The 21,445-nt window shown below is 46.1% G+C and overlaps 1 protein-coding gene across 1 annotated transcript in view; it reads right to left on the bottom strand.

Annotated features, from left to right (window-relative positions):
* Positions 1 to 20,894, bottom strand: part of LOC139539499 (prolyl 3-hydroxylase 2-like) — a 108,642-nt gene extending 87,748 nt beyond the window's left edge. Inside the window, exon 1 of the mRNA XM_071342515.1 lies at positions 20,344 to 20,894. Within this exon, the coding sequence (XP_071198616.1) occupies positions 20,344 to 20,763 (420 nt within the window). The 5' untranslated portion in view covers positions 20,764 to 20,894. The remainder of the gene's footprint in view (positions 1 to 20,343) is intronic.
* Positions 20,895 to 21,445: the final 551 nt, after the last annotated feature.

Raw genomic sequence — 21,445 nt, 5'->3', positions numbered from 1 at the left:
TCCACCACCCAAAGGACATCCAGCCAACTTTACACAACTGTGGGAATCATTGGAGTCAACATGTACCGGTATCCCTGTGGAATGCTTTCAACACCTTTTGGAGTCCATGCCCCGACGAATTGAGGCTGTTCTGAGGGCAAAAGGGGTGCAACTCAATATTAGGAAGGTGTTATTAATATGTTGTACACTCAGTGTATACAAGCTGTGATGTGCTGAACTAATAATTATTGTGTTCTCATAACAGGCCTAGAGCGTATAATCACTTTGAATCGATTTTCTCATCTCATTCAATATGCAAAATAGATCTCTCAAGCCCCAACAAGAGACTTCAAAGCAGGTGAGTGACATCACCGTGTACACAGAAAGGAGTTGTGTAGATTACAAACATCTATATTTACCAGGCTAATTGAGATGAGAATTAGGGGGAGCAGCTCTGTGTACACACATCTGACAAGTCTGTTCGAATGGGGACATGCTATAATTATGTGAGCCCCCAGAAAAACAGCTGAGAGAACTCTAAACAATATGTTCCCAAAGAAGAAAAAACTAGGACAAGCAGTGTCTAAAATTACCCTAACCCCCTCTCTCTGTGGCCTTGAGAGCCTCAAGAAGCTCTATACTCAAGGCATAGCTACAATAAACCCCAATTCTGTGTTAGATTGGAGCCTGACGAAACAAAGCTGCTTCAGAGACAAAACAACACAGAAATGTAAACATCCCACCCAACAAACATCTTCCTAAGGGATGCGTGGTCAGATACAGTTATTTGATAGCATTAGCGTCCGTGACACTGCAAGCAGACAGTTTCTAGTGCCCTCTCTTCCTTCACTCCAATGTATTCTGCATGGGGTCTTAAGGGGGTTTGTCACGATGTCTGCATGGGGTCTTAAGGGGGTTTGTCACGATGTCTGCATGGGGTCTTAAGGGGGTTTGTCACGATGTCTGCATGGGGTCTTAAGGGGGTTTGTCACGATGTCTGCATGGGGTCTTAAGGGGGTTTGTCACGATGTCTGCATGGGGTCTTAAGGGGGTTTGTCACGATGTCTGCATGGGGTCTTAAGGTAGTTTGTCACGATGTCTGCATGGGGTCTTAAGGGGGTTTGTCACGATGTCTGCATGGGGTCTTAAGGGGGTTTGTCACGATGTCTGCATGGGGTCTTAAGGGGGTTTGTCACGATGTTTGCGATTTCACCGCAAGGGATCTCTTTTGTTTACTCTCCCATCCTCTACTTTCCAGAGTTTTATGGTCACTTTTGTGTGTAGGCATCCAGGAAGACGTATGCCTTGTCTCTTATTCAGCGCATGCAGGCGTCGTTTTGGCAATGCAGTCATTTTTCCTCAAAATCATGACTGGAGACAAAGCCTCTACATACTTTGAAAATGAACACGAGGAGGGCTTACCCGACCATGTTACACAGCAAGTCTGACTTTGAAACTAGAACCCTAATGACAAGTTAATAGCCTGGAAAATAAAGCTGAGAAGACCTAATAAAGTCAAGTGCAGACGGGCGTTGTAAAAACAGTTGTAAAATAAAACTCTGCACACATGTTTATCAATAGCAGACTACTTGAGCTAATAGTTGTCAAAGAATTTTAAGCAGGTTTTACTCTGTTTCAATGGCAGAGGTTTAAAGTGAGAGTGAATCCTTCCTCATTATCCCTCCTTCTCCAAGTAAACCTTCAGTACTAAATGCAGAGAGCACAGCTAATGCTGCCTGCTTTCCTGGGCAGACGAGAGCATAGTTTGTTCTAGTTGTGTACACATCACAGCATCCATTTGGCAAGGTCTCAATCACGAAGACCTATTGCAAATAGACCTGCTCATTCACTTCAAATGCACACAACACAATCTACTCGCTTGTTCTGTAACTTGCTTTAGCTGATCTCAGTGGCTAGCCGGCTACATGGCTTCATCCTACACTGCGTTCGATGTTTTTCAAACAGTGCACACCTCATCTCCTCACAGCAGACAGGGACACCAGCTGTCTGTCATCTGGTCTGGTCTCACCAGGAACTAAGTCATTCTAACGAGGAATCTCCACAGCAAGTCGAAAGACTCCACCAGGTAGAGGTAGCTAGTCCTGAGACTCACTACCAGCAAAGATATATTCCATTCAGAATACTTCCAGAGAACACATGTAAAACTTCACTTAACAAGACAGGACTCTGACATAAGGGAAACATCGATAGGTTGAACTGGGGGTTAAGCTTGTGGAGTGTCTTTTTATACAGCTAAGACAACAAAAACAAGCCCTGTACAAACAGGGACCATGTGTGGCCCAAGTCAGGGGATCAGCCTGACACTGATCTCTAAGCTGTCACACTCACTGGAGGTTCTTCCATTTATTTATTTTATTTAACCTTTATTTAACCAGGAAGGGCTCATTGAGATTTAAAATCTCTTTTTCAAGAGCGTCCTGGCCAAGATAGGCAGCACCAAGTCATTACAAAAATTACAGACAGACAACATGACCATCCATATTGGTCAGGGGAGGTTAAGACAAGAAATAGCTACCTCTCCAACCCAACACCCCATGTGGGATCTTCACAGGGTTATGACCTTGGCAGGAAGCAGTCAGCCAACTGCATTTGATTGAATCCCAACCAAGAACGCTCAATGCTCATAAACCGGATTACTCTCTCACTAGTGCTATTACTCAGGTTTATTTCACAAGACAAAGGCTTTGTTATCCAAAAGGCATGAACCCAAATTGACTGCTCTGGTCATCAGGACCTGCCAGATCACAGCCATCCCCTTCTTAAACTCTCTCCACATCCCATCCATCAACCAAGATGATCTGCTTGGGGTGCTGTGGAAGCCAGCGGAACATCTTCTTGTGAAATAACTCTTGACTCTTTCCGTGAGGGTCGTGACATACATACCCCAGAGTTTTGGGGAAGCCACGGGATGTACAGTGAAGGTTCTGCGAGGACATCTGGCCTAAGTGGTAGACGATGCCAACATACACACACTCTCCCTCAGCACTACGTTTTGTCATAATAATAACCTAGTGGAAGTCAAGAGTTGCGCACCTGTCACATGTTGGACTTTTCAGCAGGGCTGTCTGTGGAAGAGTGAGGACAGTGAGGCACTTTTCGTAAAATGTGTCTCAAATAAACTTAGATGTTTGGTTATTGAAGCTGCACTAAGACAATGGTGCAATAACAATCAACAGGGAAGCCAGCATGAACTTGCTTTATTCCTGTACTGCGCACTAGGGATGCACGATATATCGGTGAACATATCGGAATAGGACGATATTAGCTAAAACTGCCACATTGGTATCGGGCCTATGTCTAGCTTAACGCCGATGTGAAAAACCGATGTCAAAGCTGACGTGCGTACCTATATGACGTAGGTACATGACGTAATTTTGCACTACACGTGCAACACAGCACTCCTAACCTAGCCCACAATGTCTGCTGTGTGGATTGAGCAGTCAACAAGTCGAGCAGTCATTTGAAAAAGTAAGAAAATTTCAGTGAGACAACTCAAAGGCGAAATCCATTGACGCCAAGATAATGTAATTCATTGCCCTTGACAATCAACCGTTCTCTGTCGTGGGCGATGTTGGCTTTCGCCGACTGGTCGAACACCGGCACACACTACCAAGTGCTCTATTTTTCAGATGTTGCATTACAGTAACAGCATCACGACATACATACTATGGAACTATTTTCTATTATAGAATGTTGTGTGTTCTGAATGTGCATGTGCAAGCCAAGTGCCTCCACTACTATCAGTAGCACTGCCAAAGCTGTACAAAAAAAGTCTGCAAACAAGCAAACACCGGCCATGGACGATGTGTTTACAATACCGCTTTGGTAATAAAGCATTATTTGTTCAACCGCAACTGCTGGGGCAGCTAGCTAGCTTTAGCTTGGTACCTAGCTAGCACCAATACAACCAGCCTGAAAACAATGACTAGTAGAAATTGCAGTCATTTTCATTATTCTTAGCAATGATTTAGGAATCTTTGTGAGTAACTATTAGCTAGGTAGCCAATTGTTGTTCGCCTATTGAAATTTAACTTCAGTTCATGAAAATAAATAGCTAACCAGCTACTTAACCCTGTTGCCCAAAGCTAACGTTATAAGCAGCCAGCTAGCTTCATCTGGCTAGTGAGGCTCGACCGGACCTGGTTATGTGTTGTGACGCTAGCCACAATAAGGATTAGGCATAACAGTGGAATTTGTGGATTGCCTTCAAAATAAAAGTACCTCTTTGAAAGTGATGCAGAAGGTTACAATTGGTGGAATCATGTCATATTTAGCAGAGGTAATGTTAAACAAGGTTGGCATGTGAAGCAATGAAATGGGGTATCAGTCTACTCAGTGACAGCCACAGAACACAACTGTGAAGAGTTTACACAAATATTAGCATTGTAGCTCTTATCGCGGGACTGTGACTGTGTGAAATCACCTCCCCAGTCAGCCTATTGTGTGTATTGACATTCATATTGCACTGTACAGCTTTACCTAAGGACTGAGGATCAATGAAATGGGGTATCAGTCTACTCAATACCCAAAATATTTTTTCCATTTTCTCCATAACATCCACGCAGTATTGTTTTTCCTCAGGAATTGTGTTCAATACACATAGGTTGACAATAAATGTGGCTCAATTCAGTTGTTTCAGAGTCCCGCAACAAGAGCTAGGACGCTAATGTTCTCTGGGTGTCACTGAGTAGACTGATACCCCATGTCATTGATCCACAATCCATAGGTAAGGCTGTACAGTGAAATAAGTATGCCCCCAATGCAATTCAAAAGTCTAATACATCCAGTGTGATTTCAACAGATTGTCAAATTAACAAATTATTGTCATTTTTTGATTTTATATAACAACATTCCAACCTCGTTTAGCATCATCTATTCAATTATGGCATAATTCTACTATTTTAATTACTTTGCTTCAATGTCAATGACATACTTTTATTTTGAAGGCTAACCGCAAAGTCCACTATTGTGGCTAATCTTTATTGTGGCTAGCTTCACATAGACGGGTCCGACCACCATTAATCAAATAAGAACTGTCTTATAAATTAGGGTTATTTTAGATGATGACACCTAGCTATATAGTTAGCTAGCTAACTATATAGCTACTGAAACAGATGCCGTTTTGCTTTGTTTTTGGGGGAAGGACATTGTTTGTATTCATGAGCTAGCTAGCTTTTTTTTATGACCAGCACTGTAGGTGTGTGAGACAACTTTACCATCATCATAGCATACGTATCAATGAATTGTTGTGACATATGAAATACGAGTGATAGTGTAATCAATGTGTAATAACTACGTTAAAAAAATTATGACTGTGTTAAATTATTATGTGACGTGCAGTCATATTCAGGTCCTGATTGGTAAACAAGCTTATTTGACATGTCAAATTGTGTATCTTTTTTGACACACAAAGACTCAAATGGCTTTCCATAAAAATCCTGGTTGAGAATGGAACAACTGAACAAAGAAACAGCACAGCAAGTAAGTGAAATAAATAGGTTTTAATTATGTTTTACTGGTAATGGGGACATATGTAAATGCCTCAAAAATATATTTTTGTGCAATGTGGTGTGTGTGTGTAACCTCTATTTAACTAGGCAAGTCTTAAGGATTACCCCCTTTTTTTAAATTTTCGCCTAAAATGACATACCCAAATCTAACTTCCTGTAGGTCAGGCCCTGAAGTAAGGATATACATATTCTTGTTACCATTTGAAATGAAACACTTTGAAGTTTGTGGAAATGTAAAAGGAATGTAGGAGAAAATAACACATCACACGCCCTCAATCTCACACAAATTATCAATGAACCTACCAGGTACCACCCCAAAGCCGTAAACACGGGCACCCTCATAGATATCATCTTAACCAACCTGCCCTCTAAATACACCTCTGCTGTTTTCAACCAAGATCTCAGCGATCACTGCCTCATTGCCTGCATCCGTAATGGGTCAGCGGTCAAACGACCTCCACTCATCACTGTCAAACGCTCCCTGAAACACTTCAGCGAGCAGGCCTTTCTAATCGACCTGGCCGGGGTATCCTGGAAGGATATTGATCTCATCCCGTCAGTAGAGGATGCCTGGTTATTTTTTTTAAATGCCTTCCTCACCATCTTAAATAAGCATGCCCCATTCAAGAAATGTAGAACCAGGAACAGATATAGCCCTTGGTTCTCTCCAGACCTGACTGCCCTTAACCAACACAAAAACATCCTATGGCGTTCTGCATTAGCATTGAACAGCCCCCGTGATATGCAACTTTTCAGGGAAGCTAGAAACCAATATACACAGGCAGTTAGAAAAGCCAAGGCTAGCTTTTCAAGCAGAAATTTGCTTCCTGCAACACAAACTCAAAAAAGTTCTGGTACACTGTAAAGTCCATGGAGAATAAGAACACCTCCTCCCAGCTGCCCACTGCACTGAGAACAGGAAACACTGTCACCACCGATAAATCCACTATAATTGAGAACTGACAAGAAGGATGGACGCCTGGCAGTGGTCTGACAAGAAGGATGGACATTTGGACCAATTCTGATCCGTGGAGATTAAGGTTGTCTTTTCATGGCGTGTTATAAAGTGCTCCATATCAAGAGTCCAGCCGATGGTCTTATTAGGGTTTTCATGCACTAGAGAATTTCCCCCCCCCCCAATTTGATAAAGCCCAGCTTTCCAAAACAATTGGCCTTTAGTTTGTACTCTATCACCCCCCTCTCTCTTTCCCCCTCTCTCACACAGACATATAAACACATGTGTTTGTTATACAGCCTCTCTGAAACTCGGGTCTAGGGTTGATGACAGCATAGAGACCGTGCGTAAACAATGAACACCTCTAATTGAATCTCACAGAAAACAACCTCATAGCCTCGGGATTGACGAGTGAGAGCTGAGAGCGACCGCACCTCTGACTCACATGTTTTCACACTCATATAGAAACTTGAAGATGCATTAACTGTTTAAGTCTTCTCAGCACTAGGGTTGCAAAACTCTGGTAACTTTTCCAAAACCCCCAGGTTTTCCAGAAATACACATTAGAATATTAGCAAGATATCCAGAATCTTTAAAGCCGGATTCCTTGAAAGGGAAGTTACCTGCATTTTTCAACCGTATTCATCACGAGACATGTCACCAGCCTGCCATTTCAAAAGGCCTTAAACAATACTAACATAGCTGCCACATTGGACTCATGCATCAGAAAGTAGATGTCATCCAACATCGCTACTACATTTACGGTCTGATTGGACATGGCTTGCACAACACAGGCACCAGATCAGCTCCTGCGGTGTGGCTGTGTTGATTGAATCCCAGTGGGTAATCAGAGACATATGGATCTGCTCTGACATCTGAGGACCAGGCCACTGCTATACTATCCCAGCCACATACCAAAACTCCTCAGTTCTCTGTTATTACAGAGGACTTCAGTCAAGTTTAACCAATGACTGTACATACGAATGGACAAAGCCATCAATCATGTGACACAATTCATTCCTATGTGAAGAGTCGCATTTCAAGCCAAGGAAGTCGGTTAAGATGGCGACTTGTGTGGGAAATTTATGTAGACATAACATGCAGAGTGAACTACTCCAGGAAGTGACGTTGCAGGCTAACTCAGTGCTGCCCCCTCTCATTGAGTATCTCAAGTTGAAGGCCTACAGGGTACTGCAGGCTGCCATTGAGTGGCGCAGTGATCTAAGTCACTGCATCTCAGTGTAAGAGGTGTCACTGCAGTCCCTAGTTTGAATCCAGGCTGCATCACATCTGGCCGTGATTGGGAGTCCCATAGGGTGGTGCACAATTGGCCCGGGTTTGGCCGTGGTAGGCCGTCATAAGAATGTGTTCTTATAATTTTTTTATAATATAACACAAAGATTGCCATTTTCCAATTGACTATAATGGAAGATCCTGTTTTTTGCAAAGAATGCCTGCAGTACCGCTGTTTGCCTTGAACTTCGTGGCTTCAATGTTAGGAGTAGTCGTCCTCCCTGACTTTAACTCAATTCACTAGAACATAGTTCAATTCATCGCATGAATGTGCAGCACACAGAGTACAAGCTAGCTAGACTAAACTACTCAGATGTACAATTAAGCAATGGTCCAGGCTTCACAGAAGATGATAACGTCTAGATGTATTTGAAAAAATAAAAAGACGAGGACCATTTCAAAGTCCTTTTTCTCCAAATATTTAAAATTAGAGTGTACTTCCTGCCCCCATGACCTCGATAACACCCACCCTAAACACATCAGCTCTCCAGAACCTCCAGGAAATACTGCGCAGGGGAGAGAAACAACATGAGAACCTAGCTGAATTTATAGCACATGGCCAGGCAGAATTAGCTACAGTATAGACTGACGTAAGATCCCTCAGCCAACTCTGAGAATGTCACTTTCCATGTGGAAACTTCTCAGACAAGGGCTTAGTCAATGCTAAAATGGACTCTTTCTTTAATCAAGAACATAAGAACACAATATCAGTCAATGTCATCTTAGTCAAAACCCCAAACTGGTGGTGACTAACTCTGTCCTGCCATTAGTGTACACAACCCAGTGTACACAACACCCTTCTCATTTCTCCCCACTGTGACAGACTGGACAGTGAGACACACCCAGGAAGAATCCACCACAGTTAGTCTTTCCCCTCATCATCTCAATCCTCCCCAACCCCAACCCAGTCTTTCCCCTCATCATCTCAATCCTCCCCAACCCCAACCCAGTCTTTCCCCTCATCATCTCAATCCTCCCCAACCCCAACCCAGTCTTTCCCCTCATCATCTCAATCCTCCCCAACCCAGTCTTTCCCCTCATCATCTCAATCCTCCCCAACCCAGTCTTTCCCCTCATCATCTCAATCCTCCCCAACCCCAACCCAGTCTTTCCCCTCATCATCTCAATCCTCCCCAACCCAGTCTTTCCCCTCATCATCTCAATCCTCCCCAACCCCAACCCAGTCTTTCCCCTCATCATCTCAATCCTCCCCAACCCAATCTTTCCCCTCATCATCTCAATCCTCCCCAACCCCAACCCAGTCTTTCCCCTCATCTCAATCCTCCCCAACCCAGTCTTTCCCCTCATCTCAATCCTCCCCAACCCAGTCTTTCCCCTCATCTCTCAATCCTCCCCAACCCCAACCCAGTCTTTCCCCTCATCTCAATCCTCCCCAACCCCAACCCAGTCTTTCCCTCTACAGCGCTCCCTCTACAGCGCTGTCAGTTCCATAGACAAATGGCCCTTTGGTCAAGCTTAACAGATGCTGAGCCTGGCAAGAGACTTCACCTTTTTCCATAGGCAGGATCCTTCCCAAGGACACACTCAAGTTTGTCCCCTCACAGGCCACAAGAAATCACATCACATATTTACTCACACACACACACACACACTCACTCACACACACACACGGAGCATACAGGAACCACAAAACTCTCTCACTTCAATGCCAAACCCGGAGCCCTCCACTCAAACTGATGAACGCCTCTTTAATGAAAACAAGAATAAGTAAGAGAAACCCTCCACTTTGGTCACCGGCTGGTTGGATCAGGCTACTGCTCCCTGCCATGACGAGGGATGTTGTGATCCTCCAATAAATTAAGGAATGTACTGTGTGTCATTGTGCCAAATTCCCAGGTTGATCTAAAGCAAGGAGCTGGAACCAATATCAAACAAACAGCAGAAGCACCTGTCCTGCCTTAGTGTACACTACCCAGAATACACTACCCCTGCTCCTGGATGCAGAAATGAGTGCATGGACAACCAACTTCTCTCTGTGGATTGATTAAGTCTTTACAATTATGTCAACACAGTTGAGAATGTCACTTCCTAGCCAGGTTTCTCTCTTCTCTCTCTCGCTCTCTTTGCAGCCTCATCTCCCGTCGCAAACACTGCAGTCTTCTAGGCAGTGCTTCCCAGCGTCTTCTCTCCTTTCCCCTAGCCTTCTGATTGTTAAATGAGGTAGAGAGCATTAGTGTGATGCTGTAACACAGAACAGTTCATTAGGGAGAGTGCGCCCACATTCCTGCTGTGCTGGTATCCACTCAGAGGCAGTCATGCAGACAGTCTTTGGCCGAGCCCAGTGCCACTCTGTCTAGGGCCAGCCATGATCACCGTGGGCACAGTGCAGTAAGTTAGTAATGGCACGCTTCAGAGTCAACCAACCAGCGGTGGATTCAGGAGTGGCACACATGCAGAAATGAATGTGCACTGCTACTAGCGGGGGAAAGCTAGCAATGACATGCTAGCTGTTCCCGTAGACTTCCAGTCATTGATCCAACGATTATCCATTTAAAAAAGTGTGGTGGGCCACCGTTAATAAATGCATATAGGGAAAACCCTGCATCGCTCCTGGTCCTTAACCTGTGGGCTAGAGCTGGCTCTCAACACAGGAATGTGGAGGCGAAGGTTGTGCTCTGGCTCTTTCACCATGTATCTTCCCTGTCTAAGCTCCTATCCTTCATCAGTGAGTAATATCCCTTATCAACAGGTTCCAGAGATAAATCCTCTCTATTCCGGGGTCACCATGACACCGCCATTAGAGGATGGATTTCTGTTTGATGTAAATAATATTCAGTCCCTCGACAACTTCCTCCTTCTCAGCTCTTAAATCCTCTTCAATTATCTGATCTGCTCTCCCCATGCCAGATACTGCTCCAGAACATTGTGTAAAATAAATGTGGGGGAGAGAATTTGTTGATATTTTTCCACTCGAAAACCCCCAGCTTCCAACTCCAACCTTCCTAGCTGGGCTTCCATATGGTGTGGGGATCCCTCCTAGCTGGGCTTCCATATGGTGTGGGGATCCCTCCTAGCTGGGCTTCCATATGGTGTGGGGATCCCTCCTAGCTGGGCTTCCATATGGTGTGGGGATCCCTCCTAGCTGGGGTTCCATATGGTGTGGGGATCCCTCCTAGCTGGGGTCCATATGGTGTGGGGATCCCTCCTAGCTGGGGTTCCATATGGTGTGGGGATCCCTCCTAGCTGGGGTTCCATATGGTGTGGGGATCCCTCCTAGCTGGGGTCCATATGGTGTGGGGATCCCTCCTAGCTGGGGTTCCATATGGTGTGGGGATCCCTCCTAGCTGGGCTTCCATATGGTGTGGGGATCCCTCCTAGCTGGGGTTCCATATGGTGTGGGGATCCCTCCTAGCTGGGGTTCCATATGGTGTGGGGATCCCTCCTAGCTGGGATTCCATATGGTGTGGGGATCCCTCCTAGCTGGGGTCCATATGGTGTGGGGATCCCTCCTAGCTGGGTTCCATATGGTGTGGGGATCCCTCCTAGCTGGGGTTCCATATGGTGTGGGGATCCCTCCTAGCTGGGGTTCCATATGGTGTGGGGATCCCTCCTAGCTGGGGTTCCATATGGTGTGGGGATCTCTCCTAGCTGGGGTTCCATATGGTGTGGGGATCCCTCCTAGCTGGGTTCCATATGGTGTGGGGATCCCTCCTAGCTGGGGTTCCATATGGTGTGGGGATCCCTCCTAGCTGGGGTTCCATATGGTGTGGGGATCCCTCCTAGCTGGGATTCCATATGGTGTGGGGATCCCTCCTAGCTGGGGTTCCATATGGTGTGGGGATCCCTCCTAGCTGGGGTTCCATATGGTGTGGGGATCCCTCCTAGCTGGGGTTCCATATGGTGTGGGGATCCCTCCTAGCTGGGGTTCCATATGGTGTGGGGATCCCTCCTAGCTGGGGTTCCATATGGTGTGGGGATCCCTCCTAGCTGGGGTTCCATATGGTGTGGGGATCCCTCCTAGCTGGGGTTCCATATGGTGTGGGGATCCCTCCTAGCTGGGGTTCCATATGGTGTGGGGATCCCTCCTAGCTGGGGTTCCATATGGTGTGGGGATCCCTCCTAGCTGGGGTCCATATGGTGTGGGGATCCCTCCTAGCTGGGGTTCCATATGGTGTGGGGATCCCTCCTAGCTGGGGTCCATATGGTGTGGGGATCCCTCCTAGCTGGGGTTCCATATGGTGTGGAGATCCCTCCTAGCTGGGGTCCATATGGTGTGGGGATCCCTCCTAGCTGGGTTCCATATGGTGTGGGGATCCCTCCTAGCTGGGATTCCATATGGTGTGGGGATCCCTCCTAGCTGGGATTCCATATGGTGTGGGGATCCCTCCTAGCTGGGATTCCATATGGTGTGGGGATCCCTCCTAGCTGGGGTCCATATGGTGTGGGGATCCCTCCTAGCTGGGGTTCCATATGGTGTGGGGATCCCTCCTAGCTGGGATTCCATATGGTGTGGGGATCCCTCCTAGCTGGGGTCCATATGGTGTGGGGATCCCTCCTAGCTGGGGTCCATATGGTGTGGGGATCCCTCCTAGCTGGGGTTCCATATGGTGTGGGGATCCCTCCTAGCTGGGGTCCATATGGTGTGGGGATCCCTCCTAGCTGGGGTCCATATGGTGTGGGGATCCCTCCTAGCTGGGGTTCCATATGGTGTGGGGATCCCTCCTAGCTGGGGTCCATATGGTGTGGGGATCCCTCCTAGCTGGGGTCCATATGGTGTGGGGATCCCTCCTAGCTGGGGTTCCATATGGTGTGGGGATCCCTCCTAGCTGGGGTTCCATATGGTGTGGGGATCCCTCCTAGCTGGGGTTCCATATGGTGTGGGGATCCCTCCTAGCTGGGTTCCATATGGTGTGGGGATCCCTCCTAGCTGGGGTTCCATATGGTGTGGGGATCCCTCCTAGCTGGGGTTCCATATGGTGTGGGGATCCCTCCTAGCTGGGGTTCCATATGGTGTGGGGATCCCTCCTAGCTGGGCTTCCATATGGTGTGGGGATCCCTCCTAGCTGGGGTTCCATATGGTGTGGGGATCCCTCCTAGCTGGGGTCCATATGGTGTGGGGATCCCTCCTAGCTGGGGTTCCATATGGTGTGGGGATCCCTCCTAGCTGGGGTTCCATATGGTGTGGGGATCCCTCCTAGCTGGGGTCCATATGGTGTGGGGATCCCTCCTAGCTGGGCTTCCATATGGTGTGGGGATCCCTCCTAGCTGGGGTTCCATATGGTGTGGGGATCCCTCCTAGCTGGGGTCCATATGGTGTGGGGATCCCTCCTAGCTGGGGTTCCATATGGTGTGGGGATCCCTCCTAGCTGGGGTTCCATATGGTGTGGGGATCCCTCCTAGCTGGGGTTACATATGGTGTGGGGATCCCTCCTAGCTGGGGTCCATATGGTGTGGGGATCCCTCCTAGCTGGGGTCCATATGGTGTGGGGATCCCTCCTAGCTGGGGTCCATATGGTGTGGGGATCCCTCCTAGCTGGGGTCCATATGGTGTGGGGATCCCTCCTAGCTGGGGTCCATATGGTGTGGGGATCCCTCCTAGCTCCTCCTCTTCTTGGCTGGTTAGCTAATTGGATCAGCGTGACGACGGCGCTTTCAAGGAGACAGACGCCACGATGATCACTACACTGTTGCGTAGTGGAAAATGAGTCCTAGTAATTGGATAAGGTCACAACCCCCCCCCCCCCCCCGAGGTGCACAGAAGTCCAGCCCATGTCTTCATCTCAGAGATCCATGTAGGAGAGGGTTGGAGCTGAACAACAACAGGTAGCCTGCTGAGTGGATATCAAACCATCATTCACAGTGGAGAAACAAGTACCTGAATTGCTCATGTGTGAAGAGCCTTGAGCGAAAACTGGTGATAAACGTGGCATTCCGGAGAGAGGTTTCAAGTTTTATTAGACGTATGTATGGGATACACCGTCCAACAAAATGCTTACTGGCAGGCTCCTTCTCCACAATGCAACAATTAGAAATAATAAAAGACATAAAGTAAACAAAGTAAATAGTGTGGAACACTGTGGCTCCAAGAACAGCAGGATGCAGACAGTGTGGTGACCTAGTCGGGAGGGGGGGGGGGTTCCCAAACAAAGTGACAATGGGAAATCAGTTCATCCACAATGAGATACAGAGCGACGTGCAGTCCAATGTGTCATATGGTGGGCCAGATGGAATTTGCAAAGGCAGACTGTCCTCATATGTCAAATAACTTAATGAATTGAATATAAATCAAATAGTTGGGCCATCTGGCCCTATTTAGAGCTGAATATAACCTCTGACCCTAGCCAAATCCCAAATAAATACAGATGTTCAAGTGATGAAATTTCCTTGCGTTCCTTTGTCTCTCTAAATGTGTTGCGGTTAATTGGCAATAAATTGTGAACACTAACGCAATAACTTTCCTAGCCACAAACAAAACTTCAAAACATGGGCATGGGAAACAAGTCACTAAAGAGAGGCAACCCCCCCCCGCGCCCCCCAAACAACCCCCCCCGCGCCCCCCAAACAACCCCCCCCGCGCCCCCCAAACAACACCCCCCGTCCCCCAAACAACTCCCTTCTCTTTCATTTCAAACAGCACCTACAGGGCCTATATGGACAGAGGTTGGTTACAATCCCTGGTTCACACCAGTCTCAGAGTGGCCTACCGGTCACCCTCCCCAGGATGTGCTGGAGATAAGCACCTAGCCTAGAGGCCAGTGGAGCCGATGAGACCAGGGGCCGCTGAGGGCTTTTGATCCTGCTGTGGCTTTAGGATGTGGAGCCAGCTCTGGCCAACCACCAGCTACTGGGGGCTACCTAGGGCAGAACAAGAGTCTCCCTTTACCTCCTGCACAAGCCTGGCGTGTCTCTCCTTTTAGTAAAGCAAACAACTGGAAAACAAAATATTTGCCTGGCTAAATGGTGGGAGAATTGGGGACACGCACCATTCAGACGAGGGTAGAACAGTTGGTGTGTCTGTGTTGGTGTCTGTGGGCCCTTCTGGTGCCAGGCCCAAAAGGGGCCATTAAGCCAGAGAGCGGGTCCAGAGGCGGGTCCAGAGGCGGGTGTGCGAGGCTGGAATGTCAAATAGTGGAGGAATGTTGTTTATTTTCACAAACACCTACGAACGCATCCCCGGCTCGACAACACCCCGCGCGCCCCCGGCTCGACAACACCCCGCGCCCCCAGCTCGACAACACCCCGCGCCCCCGGCTCGACAACACCCCGCGCGCGCCCCCGGCTCGACAACACCCCGCGCGCGCCCCCGGCTCGACAACACCCCGCGCCCCCAGCTCGACAACACCCCGCGCCCCTGGCTCGACAACACCGCGCGCCCCCGGCTCGACAACACCGCGCGCCCCCGGCTCGACAACACCCCGCGCCCCCGGCTCGACAACACCCCGCGCCGCCGGCTCGACACACACTGACACACATTCACAGGGCCTGCTCTTATGGAAAGAGTCGTATTAAGCCAGCCAATAGGAATGCCTCAGATCTACCTTTGTACCTCAAGGCCTTGATGTGCCGCATTTTAGCCAGTTCATAAAGACATCAACACGCTGGGAGACATGCAGAGACACGTGGAGGAGGCTATCTAGAAAACAGCCATGGTGACATTAGTTAACGCCTTGTTTTGAGCCTATTATTCTGCTTGAAAATATCATAATACATTTCCCTTTGAGCACAGATTTATAGGGCTGGGCCAAGGCCATGCAATTACAGTACATGACCTAAACGTGCCCCCGTTATTATGATGATGATGATTATTATAATACACTGAGTGGACAAAACATTAGGAACATCTGCTCTTTCCATGACAGACTGACCAGGTGAATGCTATGATCCCTTGTTGATATCACTTGTTAAATCCACTTCAATCAGTGTAGATGAAGGAGAGGAGACAGGTTAAAGAATTATTTGTAAATGCCTTGAGACAATTGAGACGTGGATTGTGTATGTGTGCCATTCAGAGGGTTAATGGGCAAGACAGAAGAGCTAAATGCCTTTGAACGGGGTATGGTAGTAGGTGCCAGGAACTGAGTGTCAAGAACTGCAACGCTGCTGGGTTTTTCCACGCTCAACAGTTTCCTGTGTGTATCAAGAATGGTCCACCACCCAAAGGACATCCAGCCAACTTAACACAACTGTGGGAAGCATTGGAGTTAACATGGGCCAGCATCTCAGGGGAACGCTTTTGACAGTTTGTAAAGTCTGTGCCCTGATGAATTAAGGCTCTTCTGAGGGCAAAGGGGGGTGCAACTCAATATTAGGAAGGTGTTCCTAAAGTGTTGTACACTCAGTGTAGACTAGAGGTCGACCGATTAATCGGAATGGCCGATTAATTAGGGACAATTTCAAGTTTTCACAACAATCGGTAATCAGCATTTTTGGACACCGATCATGGCCGATTACATTGCACTCCACAAGGAGACTGCGTGGCCTGGCTGACTACCTGTTGTGTGAGTGCAGCAAAGAGCCAAGGTAAGATGCTAGCTAGCATTAAACGTATCTTATAAAAAACAATCAATCTTAACATATTCACTAGTTAACTACACATAGTTGATGATATTACTAGTTTATCTAGCTTGTCCTGCGTTGCATATAATCGATGCAGTGCCTGTTAATTTATCATCGAATCACAGCCTACTTCGCCAAATGGGTGATTTAACAAGCACATTCGCGAAAAAAGCCTACTTCGGCAAATGGGTGATTTAACAAGCGCATTCGCGAAAAAAGCACTGTCGTTGCACCAATGTGTACCTAACCATAAACATCAATGCCTTTCTTAAAATCAATACACAACTATATATTTTTTAAACCTGCATATATAGTTAGTATTGCCTGCGAACATGAATTTATTTTAACTAGGGAAATTGTGTCACTTCTCTTGCGTTCTGTGCCGGGTATATGTCAGGGTATATGCAGCAGTTTGGGCCGCCTCGCTCGTTGCGAACTGTGAAGACTATTTCTTCCTAACAAAAGACAGCCAACTTCGCCAAACGGGGGATAATTTAACAAAAGCGCATTTGCAAAAAAAGCACAATCGTTGCACGAATGTACCTAACCATAAACATCAATGCCTTTCTTAAAATCAATACACAGAAGTATATATTTTTAAACCTGCATATTTAGTTAAAAGAATATCATGTTAGCAGGCAATATTAAACTAGGGAAATTGTATCACTTCTCTTGCGTTCATTGCACACAGAGTCAGGGTATATGCAACAATTTGTGCCGCCTGGCTCGTTACGGACTAATTTGCCAGAATTTTACGTAATTATGACATAACATTGAAGGTTGTGCAATGTAACAGGAATATTTAGATTTATGGATGCCACCCATTAGATAAAATACGGAACGTTTCCGTATTTCACTGAAAGAATAAACTTTTTATTTTCGAAATTATAGTTTCCGGATTTGACCATATTAATGACCTAAGGCTTGTATTTCTGTGTGTTATTATGTTATAATTAAGTCTATGATTTGATATTTGATAGAGCAGTCTGACTGAGCGGTGGTAGGCAGCAGCAGGCTCGTAAGCATTCATTCAAACAGCACTTTCGTGCATTTGCCAGCAGCTCTTCGCAATGCTTCAGGCATTGAGCTGTTTATGACTTCAAGCCTATCAACTCCCGAGATTAGGCTGGTGTAACCGATGTGAAATGGCTAGCTAGTTAGCGGGGTGCGCGCTAATAGCGTTTCAAACGTCACTCGCTCTGAGACTTGGAGTAGTTGTTCCCCTTGCTCTGCAAGGGCTGCGGCTTTTGTGGAGCGTTGGTTCAAGAGTGGCTGTTGTCGATGTGTTCCTGGTTCGAGCCCAGGTAGGGGCGAGGAGAGGGACGGAAGCTATACTGTTACACTGGCAATACTAAAGTGCCTATAAGAACATCCAATAGTCAAAGGTATATGAAATACAAATGGTATAGAGAGAAATTGTCCTATAATTCCTATAACAACTACATCCTAAAACTTCTTACCTGGGAATATTGAAAACTCATGTTAAAAGGAACCATCTCATGTTCTGAGCAAGGAACTTAAACGTTAGCTTTTTTACATGGCACATATTGCACTTTTACTTTCTTCTCCAACACTTTGTTTCTGCATTATTTAAACCAAATTGAACATGTTTCATTATTTATTTGAGGCTAAATTGATTTGATTGATGTATTATATTAAGTTAAAATAAAAGTGTTCATTCAGTATTGTTGTAATTGTCATTATTACAAATAAATAAATACAAATCGGCCAATTAATCGGTATCGGCTTTTTTTGGTCCTCCAATAATCGGCGTTGAAAAATCATAATCGGTCGACCTCTAGTGTAGACCTTAACACTCGAACCGCTGGGCATTGACGGACCACTCCCACCCCCCAGTCATTCTGACTGCCACGTTCTAACAGTTCAATTCCATTTAGCTGTTATCACTTTTCCTAACAGTTGACACAATTTTGGTCAATTTCACTTACTTGACACTTGACATACTTTTGTTTGGTTTGTTGTGCGTAATAGTCTCCGGTTTTTCTCTTTATCGTGTCCCTGTCATCTTGTCATTCTTCAGCACTGTTGTGGGGTACCATGGCTGTGCATGTGCCTTATTTGGTGCAGAGGGCGGGCGCTCCTGTCTTTGTTCATGGTGCCGGCCAGACTTGTTTTATTTGCACGCAACTTGTTCGCCATTGACAGTGAAGTGAAGAAATTGTCCATGGTGACATTTCTTCCCTTGCCAACGTAAAGTTCAACAAGCCTCACCACCACATTCTCAGACACTTGCTCACCTGCTGCCCAATGTGGATATTTTCCCAGATATTGAAAGCTGTTCAGCATGTACAATTACGCACACTCTCACTGTGTAGCCTTGTTCTTCATTCACAATTGGTGATTGCATAATTATTCATCGTTCGCTTCATTAACTCGCCCATTCTACCCCATCATACTTTTCTTAATCTATTTCATCTACTGTTCTATGTGTGAAATTCATTTCAGTATAGTTTATGTTCAGTTGAGGCAATTATCAGGGTGATCATGAGATGCACATTTAACAGTCAGAAGGAGCGGAGCAGGCCCTACTGTCAGAAGAAGGAGGGGAGCAGGCCCTACTGTCAGAAGAAGGAGCGGAGCAGGCCCTACTGTCAGAAGAAGGAGTGGAGCAGGCCCTACTGTCAGAAGAAGGAGCGGAGCAGGCCCTACTGTCAGAAGAAGGAGCGGAGCAGGCCCTACTGTCAGAAGAAGGAGCGGAGCAGGCCCTACTGTCAAGAAAAGGAGGAGCAACGGTGGAAAAACATTTTTTTTAAGTGACATGCCCTCATAAAACTGGTTCTAACTCCAGTTCTGTTTGTGATATTAAGATTCTAACAATCACAGTGTGTTATATAGACTTATTTAGGACAAGTCAATGAAGAAGAGGGGCTTGACATTTTTTGAAATGGCAGAGTAATAACTAATATAAAATGATGAACAGTGAAAATGACTGCTTTAGCGGTTCTAGTGTTAAAGAGGGGAGGTGAACGGGGCACTTGAGATTTCTTCACAGTTCAAATAGATCTGATGTTGTTGGTGGTTTAGAGATGGGAAAAATTCACTATTTTTTTGATGTTGTTAGGCAGGCATATACATGTTTGTTTTTAGACAGTCCAATGTCAAATCAGGATTTGAGGGGCACCACCATGTAATCCAGGCTGTATCACATCCGGCCGTGATTGGGAGTCCCATAGGGCAGAAAACAATTGGCCCAGCGTCGTTGGGGTTTGGCCCGGTAGGTGTCATTGTAAATAAGAATTTGTTCTTAACCGACTTGCCTAGTTGAATAAATACAAATAAAAGTAATCAGATACCAGTGTAGTAGTTTCTGTGTAATGGGCTGGTTGGTCATCGAGGAGTTGCCAGCTGTTGGCATGACACCGGCACACCATCAGAGACCATAAAAAAAAGGAACCATGACATTCTCTGATGGAGAACAAGTTCACAGATGTGTGTACCTGTTTCGATTCAATGGCAGAGGTATTGTCTGGAAAACGTTATGAATGAATGCAGGCAGAGACATAGTGGGGGAGGGGCTATTACAATTCCATAACCTGCAGGCCTACTATGGATGTACATGCGTGTGTGAGAAAGTCGTGTTTGCTTTGGAGAAATAGTATGTTTTGTGAGGATGCTTCATATAACTGACGGAAATTCCCCTCTCAGTGTCGAACCTGTGCTACTATAGCCCGTTATGTGTTATATTTACGCTAGTAATTGGAGACAGTAGGGATGGGAAAAGACAAAGTTTCACTCAAGTCCCAAAAATGATTTGCAACAAAACTAATACAGTAGGCTATATCAGATATACTTGAGCGTTACATTGTATCTTTTCTCTCGTCGCTACCGAAAGGACAACACTGTATCACACTCAACAGCACACCGGGTAGAGACGGCGTCACGTTGCTCAGCAGCAGCAACAGCTGGGTGAGAATACAGCTGCGCACCAGTTTATTGCAGTGGCCTGTGTAGGACACCAAATGATGCACTGTAGCCTAATAAAAATGACTAATATAATAAATAACTACATCAAAAGTTGTTGGTGAGATTTACTAAAAAACATTTTACCTTCTGATAAGCCAACTGAAGATAGTTGTACGGGATTCGTCTGTGGAAATCCTGGATGACATCCTCGCTGACTTTGTGCATGGACTGTGTTCCAACTTTCTCTTCAATGCACTCGTTCTGACAATTGGATCTTCGGAGAACCACGTCAAAGAACTGCAGGTCCATGGAGACGGAATCAAACGGGTGCTGGCTCTGGCATCTCAGCCGACATCGGACTTTAGTCTGGCGGACTTCTGCGTAGCTTCTGAGCGCACCCTCCATGTGTCGCACCACATCTTTATAGTCACTTCTGTAAAAGGCTTCGACAGCATTGTTGTATAAAAGGTCGTAGGGCTCCAACGAACCATATGAAGAAGACAACAGCAGCACTTGAAGAACAATCGACAAGATACTACCAATGGAAAAATGCACAACATCCATCTTCGGCGTTAGTTATCTTTTTCACGCGCACCAGTTTGCACAAGCTCCTCGGTTTTGTGATACAATTACCAGGGCAGCTTGCGGAGTCCAGATAGAAGATGTGATAGTCACGTGATAGGCTAAGAGTTGAAAAAGGTTTGCTTCCCATTCAATGAGTCTTTTGGTAGATGTTCCGGACGGTAGTGGCGGGGCTTAAATGGGACTACTTCAGTCAAGGAAACAGTTTCTGTAATGACCCCCCACTCTCGCTCCACTAACTCCGTCCCCTCTGCGATTAAATCAATGGTGACATCTCACTGAGTTCTTACGATATTAGCAGTCATTTGACACAATTGTAAAGTCACTAGACTAAGCTTTATGAATTGCCCGATGGCGCTACATGAAATAACAATTTTATCATACCAACAATCAGCCTAGATCTATAGGCTACTTCACAACAACAAATATAAATCCTAGCTGGACGTAGCCTACTGTTTAAAGTGTCAACATATATATCTATAGTCTACTAGTAACACACGGGATACAGTAACTACTGTTCAGTTTTAGCGTTTTATAGTGCTGTTGTAACTGTTGACTAAGGCTACCCTGCAGGTCTACCTTCTAGTCTATGTTTTCCTACAAATACACAAGTTTGGCGACACAATGGTAAATGGGACTCTTTTCATTCCCTGTTTTCCTTTAA

This window comes from Salvelinus alpinus, chromosome 15 (genome assembly GCF_045679555.1).
Source record: "Salvelinus alpinus chromosome 15, SLU_Salpinus.1, whole genome shotgun sequence".
Taxonomy (NCBI): domain Eukaryota; kingdom Metazoa; phylum Chordata; class Actinopteri; order Salmoniformes; family Salmonidae; genus Salvelinus; species Salvelinus alpinus.
This window is presented reverse-complemented; position numbering and strand designations above follow the sequence as displayed.